Here is an 18,275-nt window from a genome sequence, read left to right on the forward strand (position 1 = left end):
AGTGCCAGGTCAAAGTCACTACTCCAAGGGACAGTCCAGTGGTTTTACACCCAAAGAGCGGTTAATCTATCAGGTTAATACTACCCAGTCTGTAAAAACATTATGTATGTTACACTGGAGCCTTTTTAAAGTTGGATGATGTTGTTTACCTCACTTTGTAGGTGACACTACAAATCTTTTTACATTGAGCCATAAACTGGGGCAACACAGTTAGACAATACAGAGGCATTAACCAGGCTGGGAAAGACAATGTTATATGATGGGAAATGTACTATTTTTTCAGGAAATCTCAGCTTCTGCACTATCAATTTTTACCACTTTTTAAAATTTTTTTTTTATATACATCTGTCTCTTGTGAATCCCCTAACTTAATGGAGGTACAATTCCTGCATTGCAGAAGTACCCGTTATTGCAAATAATTGGAGATCTTATAAGGAAAAGATCATGCAGTAATTTTCTCATAAATATGAGAAATCATAATTCACTATATTTGCACGATAGACATACCTTTAAGATCCTACAAACACGAAATTATTTGTTTCAAGCTGTATAGTAAAATACTATAAAATGCATGTACATATAGTATTCGGGATGACATGACTTTATTCATCGGCATCATAACCTATATCACGCAATTATTTTAAGCATCCTTAAATATATATTCAGTACACATTACCCCACTACTCCTGTGCTCTGCAGTGAGCTTGAGTTTGCATTCTGCTGCTGATGATAATGAAACAGAGCAATCATATTCTAATTATACCCGCATACTATTCCTGTATCCCTGCAGCTGCGGACTGTAGTCAACATATCTGTTATTGGCAAAGGTTTTCGTTTCAGTCCACACAGAAGAATCTCAAATCATCCATGAAAAGAAAAGTGGGGGGGAGGGGTTTGGGGGAGGAGTCTCACATTGACTTTCACATCCATTCAGCCTTTTCTGCAGCAGCATTGAACTTGCAGAGAGAAGGAGAGAGAAAAAAAAAAAAAAGGCAGGCAGGATAGTGTTGTGCAGAAGGAGCCCAGTGCTATTATCACTGGGGCTGCCATAGCTGCTCCTTCCTGAGATTACTCGAGGCTTTGTGAAATGTACATCAAACGGGAATTGTTGTGCGATTCACTGAAGAGTACTGGTGAAGAGGAGTGGTCGGAGACGGAGATCATTATGCACTTTTAGATCGACGTCGCCTTGGACGCAACGCAGCAACATCGCCGAACCTCAAGTGCGTTTAATCTCCGAAGTTGTGTCAGGCGGGCGATGATTCACATCTGATTGTTGCTCAACTATCTGGAGAGGACTGCAGACGGGCGAACGCTGCATTGTGGCCACCGAGACACTAATTCTTGCCCGAGGATTGCACAATCCGTCCCCCCCAAAATGTCATCTCAGGCGAAAGTCAAGAAGGACAAAGAGATTATTGCCGAATATGAGACCCAAGTGAAAGGTTGGTAACGTGCAGGCCTGGCCGTATTGTTATTCACTGTGTGAAGGCACTATTGCGTAACTTTACCACAAGCTTTTTTTTTTATGGCTTTCAGTTTTGGGGTGGGACGGATTGTAGCCTATAGTTGTAGATGAGTCATTTATTTGCAACGTTCCCTTAGAAAATGTCTCGTATATCCATGGCATTTTAACACTTGATGAGGTTATTGCTTGAATTCAGTGATGGAATGATTACGATGTGAGTTGTCTGAACCGGTTTCTCTGTGTACTCCAATCCCAGAACATGCCTATCCCTGCATGTGTGGCCATGTATCCTACTAGTGCTTCATAATTTGTTTCAAAGTGCAGCCGGTATTTTCCTGGTATTATCTTAAAATGCAACAAAGGAACACACCAATTCACCCTGGACATTTTTCCCAATAGATACTCATGAAAGGATATTGAGAGGCAAGCATATTATACAACGTCTTCAGAAAATGTAAACATTTGCATCAAATGATGTGATGATCGTCTGAGTCACTTCAAAAGACAATACGTTATGGAGTATTTCCATGACACCATAGGACACGGTGTAATACGGAAAAAGAGGGAATGCTTGAGAAGGTCACACAGCCAACAGTTCATAAAGTCCATAAATAATATATGCTGTCTGTATGAATTATGAACCATGAAAGGATTTTACTGTCTGCCGCTAAATATGCGACTGGGTAAACCACCCAGAGAGAGAAGAGCATCAGGAACACTGATGCTGTAAGTCTGCTCCTGTACCGCATGGATGCAGGATGTATATGGGTGGGCTGTCTCCTCCTCCTTTAGAGACAACTTCAGTGTCAACGCTTAACACGTTTGTGCCTAATCTCTCTCAGGTGCGGTTTTATTCAAGTCTCACACAGATGGGTAGCTTCCTTGTGCTACAAATTATTACTCTAAACCTAGTAGAGCTGAAAAGATTGAATAATTGATCGGAAAATGTATGAGCAGCTATGTTGATCGTGTCTGCTGAAGTCTGTTTCTTTGTAAAAAAAATACTAAATATGTACTGCTTTTCTTTGTCTGATGAGATAAAACATTATTCATGATTTGGACTCCTGGTTAAATGAAACAAGCTTTTTTTTTTTTTAAAGATCTCATCTTGTGCTAGAGGTATAGCCTAATTAAAAGCTATGCTCTGGAATTCTGTATACCAAACAACAAATCAATTATTAAAGTAAATAGTTTCCAGATGAACAGTTATTGAAGATAACCATCAGTCTAACCAGGATAACTAATGGCAATCGCAAATAAAAGACATATGCAAGGGAATGTTGAAAGCGAAGGCCACAATTGATCCTTTTATCAAAAAAATAACCAAACATAGAATTGAGCAAGTAAGCAAGAAATGAAGCATGTATATGGATGGTCTTGTGTGCAAAGTACACGAACCCATTTGAGGACATCATAAATCAAGGCCAGCAGAGAGTTAGTTTTACTGGCGTTATGGAAAGAGGTGGAAGCAGGTAGCCTCGATAGCGATTAGTTTCCCAGCTCGATTTTTTTTAAATTTTTTTTCATTTTTTTTTTTTTTTTTTTTACACACAACTGTATGTCCATGGATGAAACAAACAAGATACATGTGGTTGGTGCTGACTGGCAAAGTTTTTTTTTTTTTTTTTTTTTACCATTTCATCTTTGGTTGAGGGAGCCAGTAGTTTCCTCTTTTTGCTAGCCTTTATGCTAAGCTAAGCAAGCGAGCTTCTGTATGTAGCTTCATATCTACTGTACATGAGAGCAATACTGAACCATTCATTTAACTCTTAACAAGGAAATTCGTTTCACAAAATGTTATATTATTACTATAAATATTTTATGATTATTTTTTTTTTTTATGTAAGTTTCTTTTAAATTTAGTCTACACCTTAATTTAATAACCAAGTTATACATTTTACATTGATGTGTTACCAAATGAAGATTATCTTTAATAATTTTAGTTGGTCATGAGTAGGCTTTAGGGTATCTGTGCGAGTATGTTGAAATGAAAGTGAGATCTTACTTTTACAGACTTAATTTAGACCTCGCTGCTGTTGTACATACAGTACAAAGAGTACGAATGACAAATGCCTGTGTCTGCAATGATGAGCGTGATTAGCCTTTCGCAGTCAGATGTGTGGTTTAATTTTACCTTGTCACTGTCTTTGTTTATTTGTTGGACTCACAAACTCTCTCTGGTCTACACGTCTCTTTTGTGGCTAGAGAGCCATCACAGCTCCATCTCTCATCTCAGTTTCAGGAAAAGCTTTTAAGCTGACATTTTAAGCTCATTTGCAAACTGGGTTTAGATCGGTTTGGAGCTGTGGGGGCTTTATTCTGACACTGACACTGGCCTCCAATAGTGCTGAGTTGCTGACTGCACAGCAGTTCAATCAGGCACCAGCCTAATGCACTTTGCAGTGTTTTTCAACGTGCCACATTTCAGCATACAGTTGGGTCTCAGTTACATTTTGTGTGTTTTGAGCTCACAACTTTAAAGTTTCACTGACAACAAAATAATCCCCCAGTGAGAGAAGATACTGCTTTGTGTCATAAAATCAAGTCGTCATTTCGAGATTATTTATTAAATATTTCATGGTTTGTGTTCAAAACTATTCCTGAGTTCCAGGATTCTGTAAACTAATATATTTCTTATTTGACCAGCCTGAGGTGTCGCTGAGTTTCCAGCTAATCTGAAACAAAAACACAACTAAATGAGGGGATGCCCCTCATGCGTCATACTGTACTTGTAGCTGTAAGCCACATTATCTTTAATGCAACTTGATCTGTTTGGAGTCTTATGCACAAATTGCTGTAATAGGGCATAACACCAAACATTTACAAGATTTATTGTTGCTAAGGAAACGTTTGGCACTGCAGGATTTGTGTAACCTGATTTTATAGGCATATCTGTCCCCAGAACATCAGGAAAACAGCATAAATGAAAAAGATTGCGATATTTGTGAAATTTGAAATATCTTAATTTAGGGTTCATTATCCTATAGGGGCAATGCCACTGTAACAAAGTAGCATCTTACTATTGGGACTTCTGCTACCACCACATTCACTGCAGATATGCATTCCACAGAGAGCATGCAGACACACCCCTCTGTGGGTACCATCATAATAAAACTGATACTGTCTTGAAATGTCAGAGCTGCATTATTATTATGAAACAATATGTTGGTCACATCTTATGAGATGCTCTTTGTTGCTCCGGTGACAGATACATGCTTACAGTCAAGTGCTACAGGATTTGAAGAGAAAAGTACTTGGGATTCTGCCCAATACTTTCTGGATTTTCCTGTCCTGAGGTTGCACAAACAGTAATGCCTTTCCTTGTTAGAAATATGGTTACGGAGTGAGACATGAAGAAATGGGAACTCAAGCAAATAGACTATAAAGGCATACCGTAGCCGTTACTACATTCAGAAGACAAGCGTTCACAGAACACAGCCTTGATTTGTAGCAAATTATGTCAACGTGTCAGTCTGGGTTAGGCACCATGTGACTAGCCACGCATGGCTAACTGCAGACACAGCCCCAGAGACTGCTGCTGGCCATTGCAGAAGCTGTGCTAAGCTAGTTTGAACAGGTTACGGTGGCGACAATGACTCTTCACTTTGTAATATCCAGTGGTCTATGCAGGAGCCTAACTGGCAAAGCTGGAAGACAACAATGACCAATATCCCCCCCTCCCATCCCATGTCAATAAATGATCTGTCAGAGATCCAGGAGTGTAGACACCACACACATGCTGCGTTTGAACTTGTGGGTGGACATGTTTTGTCTTTTTAATCCAAGAATAATGGGAATGATGTTAAAGGATGTTTCAAGTGTGGATTGAGCTGCGTGTGTGTGTGTGTGTGTGTGTGTGTGTGTGTGTGTGTGTGTGTGTGTGTGTGTGTGTGTGTGTGTGTGTGTGTGTGTGTCTGCTTTGTGTGATGTCTGTCTGCTGTGAAATATCCCAATGACTTGAGTAACTAGAGAAGTTCTTTTCTTCATTTTATTCTGCTGCAGTGTTTCCACCAAAGTCCCTTATCTTGTCAGTATGTATGGGTTAGGAAAAAAACAGCAGTACAAATGTCTAAAATCCTATTAGTGAATTTCCATCGGCCTTTGGGTGTGGAACATTTTATTCATTTTGGCTACTCACCGTTCCCAGGCAGAGAACCTGGTATGGCATGTGAATCATTATTTCAATACTATTGTGCCATCAGTAAAAATACAAAAGAAAGAGATTGCATTTAGCTTTTTAGCCTTATTTCCTGGTAATTTACTTGAACTCCTTGCCAGCTTCTTTGTAATTATGCATTACTATGCAAAGGCTTGAATCATTCATCGAATGTAGTGCAGTATTGCACAGTCCCGAGTAACAGTTTAAGATCTAAAAATAACATGCTCACAGGAGAGTGAATGCAAATATCATGAGTCTATTTGATGCTTCCCTATTTAAATTTCTGGAGTGAAATCAATTTAGTTTTGCTCATGTTATTGTCAGTTTGCTCATTTACTCTGTCACTGTATGGTTAACATATTGTTTAAGTCACAGAGGCCAACAAATTGTGTTGTTCAGAGGTCTATTTTAGCGCCACAGTACATTACAGTTCTGTCTGTTGTGAACTTGATTGCTGCCTCATTCATCATCACAGGCTGTTTGTTGAGCAGTTTCAAAGCAGAGTAAGTTGCCCTTGGCCTTGGTCATTATGCTAAACAGACTGACTGCTGCGACTGTCAGAACAGGGAACTGGCCTGCTCTCATTGAAATGCCTCCAGAGGCATGTAACCAGGCAACTGGGCAACTGTGGGGACCATGAGGGGTACATCTCCAGATAGCAAGGGACGACACATTTACTGTGTTTTGCTCACTCTTGCTCGCTCATTCACATTTTCACTTGCAGACGTCGGGGGAGGCATTTTTGAAATCCTTTTATTCTAGATACAGAAACTGCATTTAGGACTAAACAAAAGGGCTTTTCTTCTACTGGTCAATCTTTTCCATTGATGAATTTATACAGAGTTCCTTTCAGTGAGCACCAATTATATGCATGGTTGAAACAGTCTGTCATAGTGGGATCTTCAGCCATCTCAATGTTGCTCAACTGCTTCTCATTGTCTTGTACAGAACGAAGCATTGTTTTTTTCCCCATGTGTGCTTCAGTATGAGTATGTATAATCCACAGATGTGGAGTTTAGTTTAGCACGGTGTATGCTAAACTAACTCTGTGTGATCTGTTGTAGAATTGGAGAAGGCTGGTCACAAAGTTAAAATGGTTGTTTACTGGCTTTCTGCAAAAGTATGCTGAGGTAAAATCATTTCCATCATTTAAACTGATAGTGTCACCAACAGAATGTTGGAGTAACATATAACAGTTCAGTGTCAGTTTGATTATTTCTATAAGAATCTCTGTGCATTTGGAATACCAAGATATTCCAAATATACCATACCACTCCAAGTCCAAGGCTCTGACATGATATATGGTTCACATTCAGCAACCTCTTAGCCACTTGATTTATGACAGCTTTGCAATAAACTGTATATAGATGACATGGAGTGTGATTTGTATCCCTATCTAGTGTTACTGTAAGACTGTAAAATGGTTGTTATTAGTTTATTGGATGTTTTCCCAGATCTGATCTGACCTGAAATCCCAGATGTGTTTAAGAACAGCCAACTGAACCACCAATAGAGACTGTTCATGCAGGCTGGAGTTTGTAGTGATTTAATTGTTGTCATTTTAAAAAAAAATGTCAAAGGGTTTTTAGGAAATCATAAAATAAAAGTTTACTAATTAATTAACTTTAAGAACAGGACAGTAATGTATTCTGAATGTATTCTGGACATTGACTGGTGAACACCATAAAATAACTTAAGGGGGCTACTAATATTAAAGCCTTTAATTGTGATGAGTAGAGATTAGTTTTTCTACAAGTTTCTGCATTTCATGTTTTTAAATACTACATCAACTGAAATTTTTAGAATTTTGACCAAAACATAATTTTCGTCAGCGTCACACAGCAGCAGCAGCAGTTTTCCAGACCTCTGACACAGAAACCACAGTAATCTTGTAATCTAAAGAATGTTGCAATTTGTTTAGTTTTTTTCCAGACCAACTTGTCTGAAGGCTCGCTCAGCACAATGCATTTTGAGAAGCTGACCTATTTTATATTTTCCGTGCTGTCTGCTGCAATCATCAGACATGCATCTCACATGCACGTGCGCTACCCAAGCATTTAGACACCCCCACACGCCCTGCCTCCCACTACACACATAAACACATAGGCATACAGACAACTGACAAAATGCACTTTGACATCCAGTTCTTATCCAATTATGATGACTTTGTTCTTTTATTAGTGCGTGTGCCGGCTTGTCTGTATCCTCACGTATTTGGATTTACATGCTTTGCTCAGTCCACTGCTGAAAGATTGTAGGTTTATTGCTGACCTGCAGCACTGTTTGGCAAGCAGAAGTGAGGCCCCAGCATGTAAGCCCACGCCCACAGAGAAGCTCTATTTATTCTGAAGAACCTCTCCCTTTTTATGTGCAGAGATCCGTAACCAACTGGTGGAGCAGTTCCGTTGTCTGGAGCAGCAGTCCGAGTCCCGGCTGCAGCTGCTGCAGGACCTGCAGGAGTTCTTCCGCCGGAAGGCCGAGCTCCAGCTGGAGTTCTCCAGAGGTCTGGACAAACTGGCCGAGCGCTACTCCGCCAAGATCCGCACCTCCAGAGAGCACCAGCACTTCAAGTGAGTCCCGCCAGACTCTGTTAAGCAGTGCAACGTCCGTATCAAATGTCTCTGACTGATGAACAACACTCGCATATTTCATACTGATCACTGGTGCTGCACAGACAGATGAAAACTGAGACAGACAAAAAAGAGGGTAGGGATAAACAGCAAAAAGGAGAGGAGGAATGGAAGCAGAAGAAATGACCTGAAATGAAGCCAGGGCCAAGGAAGCTTGTGGCCTCAGGCTGCTGTGTTTCCCCCAACTAGGTCAGACTCTTTATCCAGCCCCCTGTCTTTTCTCTGTGGCTGTCATTTCATTTCCATTCTCACACAACTTCAACCTAGACCGCTACCCAAATACTCCTCTTTTCTCAATGGACAAAGAAAATAAATCTGAGCCTCATTTGTGAGTCTGAAGAAACAAACAATAGGAGCAGCCTTACTCAGATTGACTCAGATTGTTTTGACTGTTAGTGTTTGAGATCAGTGGTCATGAAACAAACATACCCTGCAGCATGTTGAGGAGCTGCCTCTGAGTTGCCCACACCAGCCTGCAGCACACTCTGACTTTTAGATTGTATTCTAATTGTATTTTCTGCCCGCGTACACGTGGATGATTAGAATCCCTTACCATACATATAAATCTATGAATAACTATAACTAATAGGAATGAGCGAGAATAAAGTCACTTCAAATCACAAAAGTTTGCTATTTAGCTTGGAAATGGATCAATTTAGGCTGCCAGATCAATAAATCAATCAAACTTTATTTGTGGCGTTCCTTTCGTAGAGATTGGTACTTTACAGATGACTGAAAAGCTGATAATAAGACAGTACAAATGTATCAATAAAACTGTTCGAGACTGATACAATAAATATTCTAAAAATAATAAAACCAAAATAGATCAAAAATTAGAGGTCGAAAGTTCTGAACAGGCAAGTATACTTTGACTTTAAGTTAATGTAGATTGTTAAGTTGAAATATATCTATACTGGTATTGAATTAGCAACGTTGGAAATTAGACATTTGTCATAAAGTACTACTACATTACAAACTGTGTAATAGATTCATAGGCAGTTGTACACCCATTCACATGACCTGGCTGTGTCAGTCAAGCGTAGCAAACGCGTTGGTTTATTCAGAAGAGGTCTTTCCGTCTCTCTTTCAGTCTCTCCGACCGATTGGACATGAGGCGTAATCATGTCGGAGAGCTGCCGTCACTGGGACATTGATAAATGGAGCCTTCCCTCAAAGGGAGACCCCCGCAAAAAAGAGCTCACATTGCATGATTTGTCTCTCCACCCCACTGTCCCAGATTCTCGCCCGTCACATGAAAGTGATCATTATATTTGTCCGTCAAAAGCTAATTTCATATTTGTAGATTACAGTGGAATGACTAAGTCTCTGTCATTAATAATACCTTGTGGTCTTTTTTTTCTGGAGTTTCACAACTGGCTCTGCGCTCTTACTTTCGTTTAATTTCTTCTTCTTTTTTCAAAAGCAAAACCTCAATGCCCTGTTTTTGTTATCGTTGATCCTTTCAGATTTGAATTTCTAGTGTCAGATTGAATAAAGAGGCTCTCAGGAGATTGTCAGGGAACATTTGTTAAACCTCCTATGGTAAAATTGCTGCTGAAAAAATAAGAGAACATTGCCAATACTTAATAGAGGCGGTTTGTGTTTGAATTGTCAGTAATCTCTATTTCAGCTGAGTGCTGCGTTCTCCTGATGCAGAGGCCTTGTCATGAAACAAGTGTTGTTGTACTTTTTGTAGGCTGTCAGGTATAAAACCTCCTTCTCTCATCTTCCATGAACTGTTCTACATCGACTCCTTTGTGTCCTGAATACTGCAGTCTTATCCTTATTCAAGAGCAGCCAACAGCCAAACATTTACGGTCAGGTTGATAGCATCCCATGTCCAGGATCAAACACCTGCTCTACTTGAAAGGAGGGCCTATAAGGGTAGCTTGTTCATGTTTTTTTCAAAGAGCTAAGGGATGAAAGAAGAAGCAAAAAGAAGACGCTGATACCCGGCACTCTGGATTACTTTACGCATTACAAGAGCACAACTCTTTTAACTCAGCACAGGTTGTGCTGCCTTTTCCAACATTATTCAATCAGACAGAGGGACAAAATTAGCCACAAACTCAACTGTATTACTCAATTTTATATAACACTAAACTTGAACAATACTGAGAAATTCCCAATTTGGCATTCATACCTTTGATAAAGACAGTAAAAATGACATATATTATTCATATATATTCATATACAGACAGACTAAATGTGGTTTTAACTTCTGAAACATATCAATGAAAGTTAGAGTTAAAAAAAAAATTAATGCAGCTCAGTTTCTGATTAAAATGCAGCATTATTTTGAGGATACACTGAGGCAACTAAAATGGAGCCCATACTAAATTTGTTCTTTGTTTTAGTGCAGAACCCTGAGGATGAGCGTGAGCTCCACCAAGCTGGAAAAAACAGCCATAATTCACTTCAAAAAAAAGTGACAGCATAAATACAATTCTCCAAGGACAGAAATGATCAAAGTTTTGAAGTAGTTGAGAGAAAACAAGTCAAGACTACTCTCTCAGTATGATCTTCAAAACTGATATTAGAGACAAAAATAACTGAAATGTTACAGTGCATCAGGATTTCATCAGATGGAGAGTCCAACAAAACAAATTTCTATCATTTTGAATAATTGAGCAGAACAGAATTGTATTGACAATAATTTATCCAGACAGGTTTTAAGAAGAGTATTATTTTTAATGCTTACATATTATTTCACCCACAGAAGGAAGTGCTAAACCAGGATTGTGTTTTAATCAACCAGGTGATGGCAATAAACAGTAATAAGGGAGCTGGGATATAACAGCAGAGAAGTTTATAGACTCGTCCAGAGAAACTGTATAATGTCTGGTAGAAAGGTGCAAAATATTTGTAGATCTACGCACATTTTATGAGCTTTATTAAATGATCAACGACATTCATTAGAGTGGTTTCTGTACAGTTTGTATTGTAGAAACCAGAATCTTCAGTAAGATTATAAATCAATTTTAATATGAAAATATTTTGTTATTATTTGTCATTGGTCATGTGTGTCAGTGCTTCCTTAAAGACCCTCTGTGGATTTTATGTTTCATTGTTTTATTAAATCAGGACATTTCTGCGGTCATTTGTGGTGTGAAAACTTGCAGTATCATTGTACATTGTACATTGTCTGGCAGATTGCTGATACTTCACTGAGGTCATCATTCATTCACTCATGGTTGTTTAAATCACCTTTTTGTAGTTTGGTGCTGGTGGTTTAGGGTAGCCATAAAGATAAATTTAGTTATGAGGTAGATGAAAACAGCCTGATTGTTCTCACTAAAAGAGGTACTTACTCAGTCCACAGCTACTTGATTATGTGATATGATTAAAAAAAAAAAAAAAAAAAAAAAATAAAAAAAAAAACTCCTCATGGGTAGACATCAGCAATGATAGCTAAGTCGGTTCAAAATCCCTTTTGAATGTCCTCTTACCTATCAACAGACACACACTGTTAAAATCCTTTGTCTTGACTTCACTTATCTCCTTTAACAAATCATTTTTGGATAGATGAACTTTGATTTGGTTTAATTCCTTGCATCATTCAGGTATCGACTAATAACAACTTTTTTTTTAGCACGCTGCTTATTAAAAAGGTAATACAATACAGCAGTCACAATTGTTATAGGTCAGAAAAACACAAAAATGTTCTCTCAAGACAGAAAGAAAAAGACAAACTCTTTGGTGTGAGGATAATTGAACTCACATGTCTTTTTGAGAAGGGAGGCAGTCAGGACGCCTTCTGTGTGCGTGTCAGTGAGTGGGTATGTGCAGCTGCCTCCTTTTTCTTCTGACTCCACTAATATGTAAAGCCCCAGAGCTGGCACCAAATGGTAGAGTGGAAGATGTCTGCAGTAAGAAAGTATTTATCCTTATTCAAGTAAGCACACATTATACCTGCCAGCACGCAAGTACAAAGTATTTTGATAAGAGTTGAATCATCCGTGTGTCATTTGGTATGTGTAGGACTTTGGCTACTCTTTTTTTGTTTTGTGACGCAGATAATATAAATTTGCCAGCCTACGTTCGGGTATTTGAAATAAAATTATTCAGTATTGTTTGTTTCTAACTTTATTCACTATTTGCCCTATTTACATCCTGACAAAGTCTTTGCCTTTCTGTTTTCAGAAAAGACCAAAATCTCCTGTCCACTGTGAACTGCTGGTATTTGGTGCTGGACCAGACCCGACGGGAGAGCAGAGACCACGCCACTCTCAGCGACATCTACAACAACAACGTCATTGTCCGTTTGGCGCACGTGGGCGAGGATGTCATCAGACTTTTCAAAAAGGTCAGAATCAGAATTAAGTGGATGAGGGCACGTAAGCCTGACCGTTACTAACACACACAGTCACAGAACTCGTCTGATCAAATTGCATGACTGATACGTACAGCTGGGAACTTGACGCCACGCCAACAGTAATATGTAAAAATATGTTTAAATGAATGTGTTTAAGGACATAGGAGTGTCAGGATATTCAATATATTTCATGCAATGTGGTCCTCATACAATATATTGCTTTTGAAGACTAATCTCAGACAATTTTGACTAATATAATTACATTAACCATGTCATTGTCTCTTAATGTGACCAATATTTTTAAATTTGTACTCTAATTATCATACTCTTTCTGCATGCAATTTTTTTTTCCAGCAATTTCATACAATAGCTTGGCCATTAGGGTCATCAGTCTTGGGGACTGCCTAGATTTGCACCACTTACAGTAGACGTTGGTTATTGGAAGGGTAACAAGTGACTACACTGAAGCTTAACATAGTTAGTGAGAGCTTTTGTTTCTCTTTCTAATCTCTGTTCATTATATGTTTTGTCATTCTAAATATCATGCTGTTTTCGCCCTACTTAAATATTTGGACTATTTACTTCTCATCACTCGTGTTGCCCACATTTTAACTATGTCTCATTCAGTAACTTGACTGGATGTCACTTCTTCCTTTTATCCAAAATGTGATCATCATAGAATAAATTTGTGTAAAAGTGTTTTATTAGTAATACTGTCATATCTCATGAGGCTTATACTTGATGTATGGTACGTATGAGAGTATGAAAGTAGCTGTGATGAACAAACCATATGGGGATTTTAGATCAGTATTATTCGACAGTAGCAGGAGTCTATAGTAATTTTTGCCCTCTAGGGGGCTCTGCACTGTCACGATGGGAGCCTTGATGAGTATGGGATGGCTCGCGGCTAGCCCAAGGAAAAGGACTAATAGCTGCCTGCAGAAAACAAACTCCCTTTGCACAAACTTAGCTCAGATTGTAACAAAGTTCTCTAAAACAGTAATCCTGTTATGTTCTGGTATCCTGGTTCAGCTGCAGTGCAGTGCAGTGTCGATGTTAATACGTTACACATGTGGGGAAGGGAATGATTCAATGCTGGCATTTGTTAAAACAAAGTTTTAAATGTACTGAATGTGCTGAAGTTTAATTCTTGTCACGTGTGAAAATGCAAGGTTGCTGTTTTGACAACTGGTCCCTGAGAGGTGACAAAAAGCAGGATTGATTGGACTAAGCGTCGCTCTATATCCCCTCTACAGGATTTTCAGAGTCATTCTCCACTGGCGCCATTCCCCCTCTTGGGCTATAAGCACTATTGTGGGACATGTCCAATTCATCACAGGCTCTTATCCCCTGTAACTGAGCTGAAACTGTGACTCTACTCTATGGGAAATGTTCTGCAGTTACTGCACTGCTCTATTTTTGTCTGCATGTGCACTTTGGGCATCATATTAGATCTTTTCTGGTGCAGAGTAATGACAGCTTTTCAACGCCTGCTGACATCCCTCACATACAAAATACAACTGGCATAGAGCCTTCAAGTTTCTCACATGTGCGGAAGCAATTCTGTTAAATAACCCAGTTCTAAGTCTCAGATGTTTTTAATACATGTCTTCATTTGTCCTTTGAGTCTGGTATAATTTTCACCTACAAGATTGTCACCTGTTTGTCTCTTTTACAGAGTAAAGACATTGGGGTGCAGATGCATGAAGAGTTAGTGAAAGTCACCAATGAACTCTACACTGTGAGTTTAAACAAATACCATTGTCCATTCTCATGTAGCATTTATTTTTTTTGTCTGTACCATGCTGCTTGTTTTGCCTTTTCCCTGTGTAGGCTGCCTGTGGCATGTCGATTCTAAAGCCAGGCTTTTTTCAGACTGAACCTGTAACCTGTGAAGCAGCTGGCCTGACACTGCACACAACAGATATGCCTTATCAGCAGAGCAGCCTGTATCAGGTCATTTCTTCCTTATCCTGAGGTCGTGAAACGAGAAAATTTACATTCTTCCTCCCACTGTGATTTTCTCCATCATTTGAAGGAGAGAGTGTTCTTGCCCCAAGCTGTGCTTCAAGCAGACTCAGCAGTCTGTACTGCAGAGGTGCACTGTGCTCACGGCAATCATGAGCGGCTGATTATCAGCTAATGTTATGGTAACAGTGGTCATGCTTTGTGGATTGAAACATCATACATATGGTACATGTGCAACATACATGACTCTAAACACACAGATGTGGCATGTTTGGTGGTGCAGACAGAAAACATCAGTCAGGGCTGCTGCATCTTCATTGTCTGAAGAAAATGACAATCAACAACAGGGTGTTGTCTTCTGTGGCTTATTGCTCTGTGATATTGTGATCTTTACCTATTATTGAACAGCTAAAATGAAAAAAGAGGTATAACTCAGAACATGTATGAAGTTACCATACCAATTTCAACAATTTAAAAGCTGCTCAAACTGAACAGATCAATGGTGAGGCAACAATATCAGTGCTTTTAGTCAAACAGGAAAAGAAAAGGTTGTGAAACTTAATATTCCACATTCATTTCAAAATTGACTTTAACGGCTGTAACAGCAATTTAATTGAGCAGTTTTAGATTTAGGGTTTATAGGTCTTTAAAAATGTCCCATTCCAAAAAAGCTGAGTCACACCTACATACTCTAATAGGTTTGTGGTAGTTTTCATTTTCTAATGATTGCAGAATACGATGGACTAGACCAAAACACTTGTCCTAAATGCTTATTTTAGGGTACTCAGCACTTCCATTCAATGATTATAATTAAATTTCTTGCTAATTGTGAAACTCTTAGCTTGGCAACTTGTACTTTTAATCATTGGCCTTGCATATTGTAGTGGTTGGATAAATACTGTAGGCTATCAAAGGTCATTTTTGAAATCTTGGGCAAGGTTGGGCCTTTTGGTTAATACTTCATTCATTATTGTCCTGCTAAACTGATTATGACCTCAAATAATAATTGCACCAAAGTTTGTCCGTCTCCATGACGTTTTTAAGTGATGTTTTAATTGGATACCTTTTGTGAAGAACCTGGAGTGAAGACAAACAGAAAGCAGCTCAGTGTTAATAAAATCTTTTGCTGAGTTTTGCAAATCAACATATATTTACATAAATAGAATTTAACTCATTAAAGAGATAAAATAGAAACAAAAGAAAACATAATCTTGTTCCTAAAGCATGATGACTCACCACAGTTTCAGTGACTGTTGATAACTCACTCACTGTACAATGTTGTTTGAGACAAATGAATGTGCAGCAAATCCCAAATAGATTAGCAGCAGAACTACTAACATGAAATAAGAGAAATATTCTCATGTGTAACCTTATACAGCACATCAACATTACAGCTATACTGGTATTGATTTTTCCCCTCCCTGATTCATGCATTATTAAAAGCCAGTCTGCAGCTCCCACACACAGCAGGAGTGTGTTCAACTATGGGATCGAGAAAGTTATATAGTTTAAACACAAGGTGTGTGTTTAATTTATTTTATTTTTTTGCCAGGATGATGTTGATCGGCTGCTGGCTTTTTGTTACAATCAAGTAGTTTCTTGTTGCATGTGTAGCAGAGAAGGTTGCTCACTGTCACTTTGTAACCTTCTTCCTTCCCTGCTGATCGATCTCTCCTTTGTACGTCCATTTTAGTTGGGGTTGCTAGGAAACCAGAACTTGAGAATCGGTGATGGAGAAGCAGATGTTGTGTAATTGTGCTGTTGATTCTGCGTTACCAGTTAAACATTTATATGTGGTCTCTTTAATAACACCATGCAAAAAGAGTCTGTGGAATTGTAGATTGTTTTTGGAGAAGTAACAAACGGTTGGTTCTTTACATTTCTGACATTTTATTCATCCTGCTACGGTGCGGTCATGACACTTAAACACAACAATGCAGACAGACACACCCAGAACAACACTTCCAAATCAACTAAAACGGTCGCTCCCATGAGCACGATTAGTAAGTTGCTCTCCCTGATGTTTAAACGTGTGATGAACAAAAGTATTCTGGGGTCACATGGGTTCATATATAACATACTTAGATCTTTACTTAATCAAATCATGATCCTGTGGTTATTGAATTAATAACCTGAAAATATACCTAACAACACAGTAAACCATATACCTACATTAAACTCATTTTGAGTAAATTGGAGAAAAACTGACAATCTTTTATACACCAATTATTAAAAACATTGTACCTTTTTCCATTTGTGTCTGCTTCACACCTTTTTGTCAAAAAGACAAGAATCGATTGCAAAGTGTCTTTAACCTCAGCTCTATAATTATTGTCAGAATATATAGAGGTTCACTGCGGAGCTTTCTGAAAAAGTCCCCTGACTATCTTAACTAAAACTGACCTTTGAGGAACAAAACAAGTATTTTGAAATGAAACATGACCATGCAGTTAAATGTGGCAGAAATTAATATAATATTGCAGCATGTGATTTGAAATGTGTGAGCTGCATTCTGATAGATATTAATATCAAAAGGCTAAGTTTAAAATGAATGTACATATCGGCAATATCATCCTTCCTTCCGCTGGTGTCCATATTATGATGATCATCACAGTCAAAATCCATTTCAACTACATTTGCCAGTTGCACTGTGACGTCCTTCATACTGCGTGGAGTCTCAACATTTGCTGTACGTTCTCACAGGTGATGAAGACGTACCACATGTACCATACTGAGAGTCTCAGTGCTGAGAGCAAACTGAAGGAGGCAGAGAAACAGGAAGAGAAGCACATTGGCAAGGCTAACGACATCAGTGCCCACCTGCTGCGCTATGGTCATGATGAACGTCCACATCGACGAAGTTCTGTGAAGAAGATGGAGAAAATGAAGGAGAAGGTTAGCTTTGGGTGACATGCCGATACATGATGAGAATGTATGGTGATGTCCATTATCGGCAATGTATCTACACTCAAGTACAAATATTCTGTAAATGCATTTGTAATGAAATGTTGGGATTTAACCATTTTCTGTGTGCAGAAATGATTTGGAAGATTTGGAAATATTGTTACAAGCAGCTGATCTGTACATTGTGCTGAGTGTTTAATACATTTTATATAACATTATATAAGATACAATCAGTTTAATGTTACTACATGCTCTCTTTGAGTATATTAGGAAGCCATCGTACATCCTGCATTGATGGGACACTCTCTTCCTCTTTCTCCCCAGAGACAAGCCAAGTACTCTGAAAACAAGCTGAAATGCACAAAGGCGCGGAATGACTATCTACTCAATCTGGCAGCTACCAATGCCCTGGTGGCCAAGTACTACATCCACGATGTTTCAGACATGATAGATGTAAGTTAAATCCGGTCAGAGCCAAAAATGCAAATATAGAAGAACTACCTATTTGTCCCAGTGCTTTATTTGCAGTCCCAGTTGCAGATCTTTTACGATATGTTTTACTTCTTGTCCTCAGTGTTGTGATTTAGGGTACCATGCAAGCCTGGCACGCACAATGAGAACTTACCTGTCAGCAGAATATAGTCTGGAAACTTCTCGCCATGAAGGTCTGGACTTACTGGAAGGAACAGTGGATGCCATGGACGTCAGAGGAGACAAGCTAAAGTTTATGGACACACACAGCCAGATATTTTGTCCTCCAGCACGCTTCGACTATCAGCCACACATGGGGGATGAGGTGAGCCAACAGAGAGGGAGAGGGATGTAAGAATG

At 38.9% G+C, this 18,275-nt stretch overlaps 1 protein-coding gene across 2 annotated transcripts in view; it reads left to right on the top strand.

Annotated features, from left to right (window-relative positions):
• Positions 1–932: 932 nt before the first annotated feature.
• The window catches only part of LOC138195287 (SLIT-ROBO Rho GTPase-activating protein 3-like), a 31,430-nt gene continuing 14,087 nt past the window's right edge, over positions 933–18,275 (top strand). For both annotated transcript variants that reach the window (XM_069144585.1, XM_069144576.1), the window contains exons 1-7: positions 933–1,445; positions 8,002–8,197; positions 12,401–12,563; positions 14,251–14,313; positions 17,244–17,435; positions 17,769–17,897; positions 18,019–18,240. In XM_069144585.1, the coding sequence (XP_069000686.1) occupies positions 1,379–1,445; positions 8,002–8,197; positions 12,401–12,563; positions 14,251–14,313; positions 17,244–17,435; positions 17,769–17,897; positions 18,019–18,240 (1,032 nt within the window). In that variant the 5' untranslated portion in view covers positions 933–1,378. The remainder of the gene's footprint in view (positions 1,446–8,001; positions 8,198–12,400; positions 12,564–14,250; positions 14,314–17,243; positions 17,436–17,768; positions 17,898–18,018; positions 18,241–18,275) is intronic.

This window comes from Embiotoca jacksoni, unplaced genomic scaffold, assembly GCF_022577435.1.
Source record: "Embiotoca jacksoni isolate LCO1_2020_lvr unplaced genomic scaffold, fEmbJac1.0.p SCAF_1, whole genome shotgun sequence".
Classification (NCBI taxonomy): Eukaryota; Metazoa; Chordata; class Actinopteri; family Embiotocidae; genus Embiotoca; species Embiotoca jacksoni.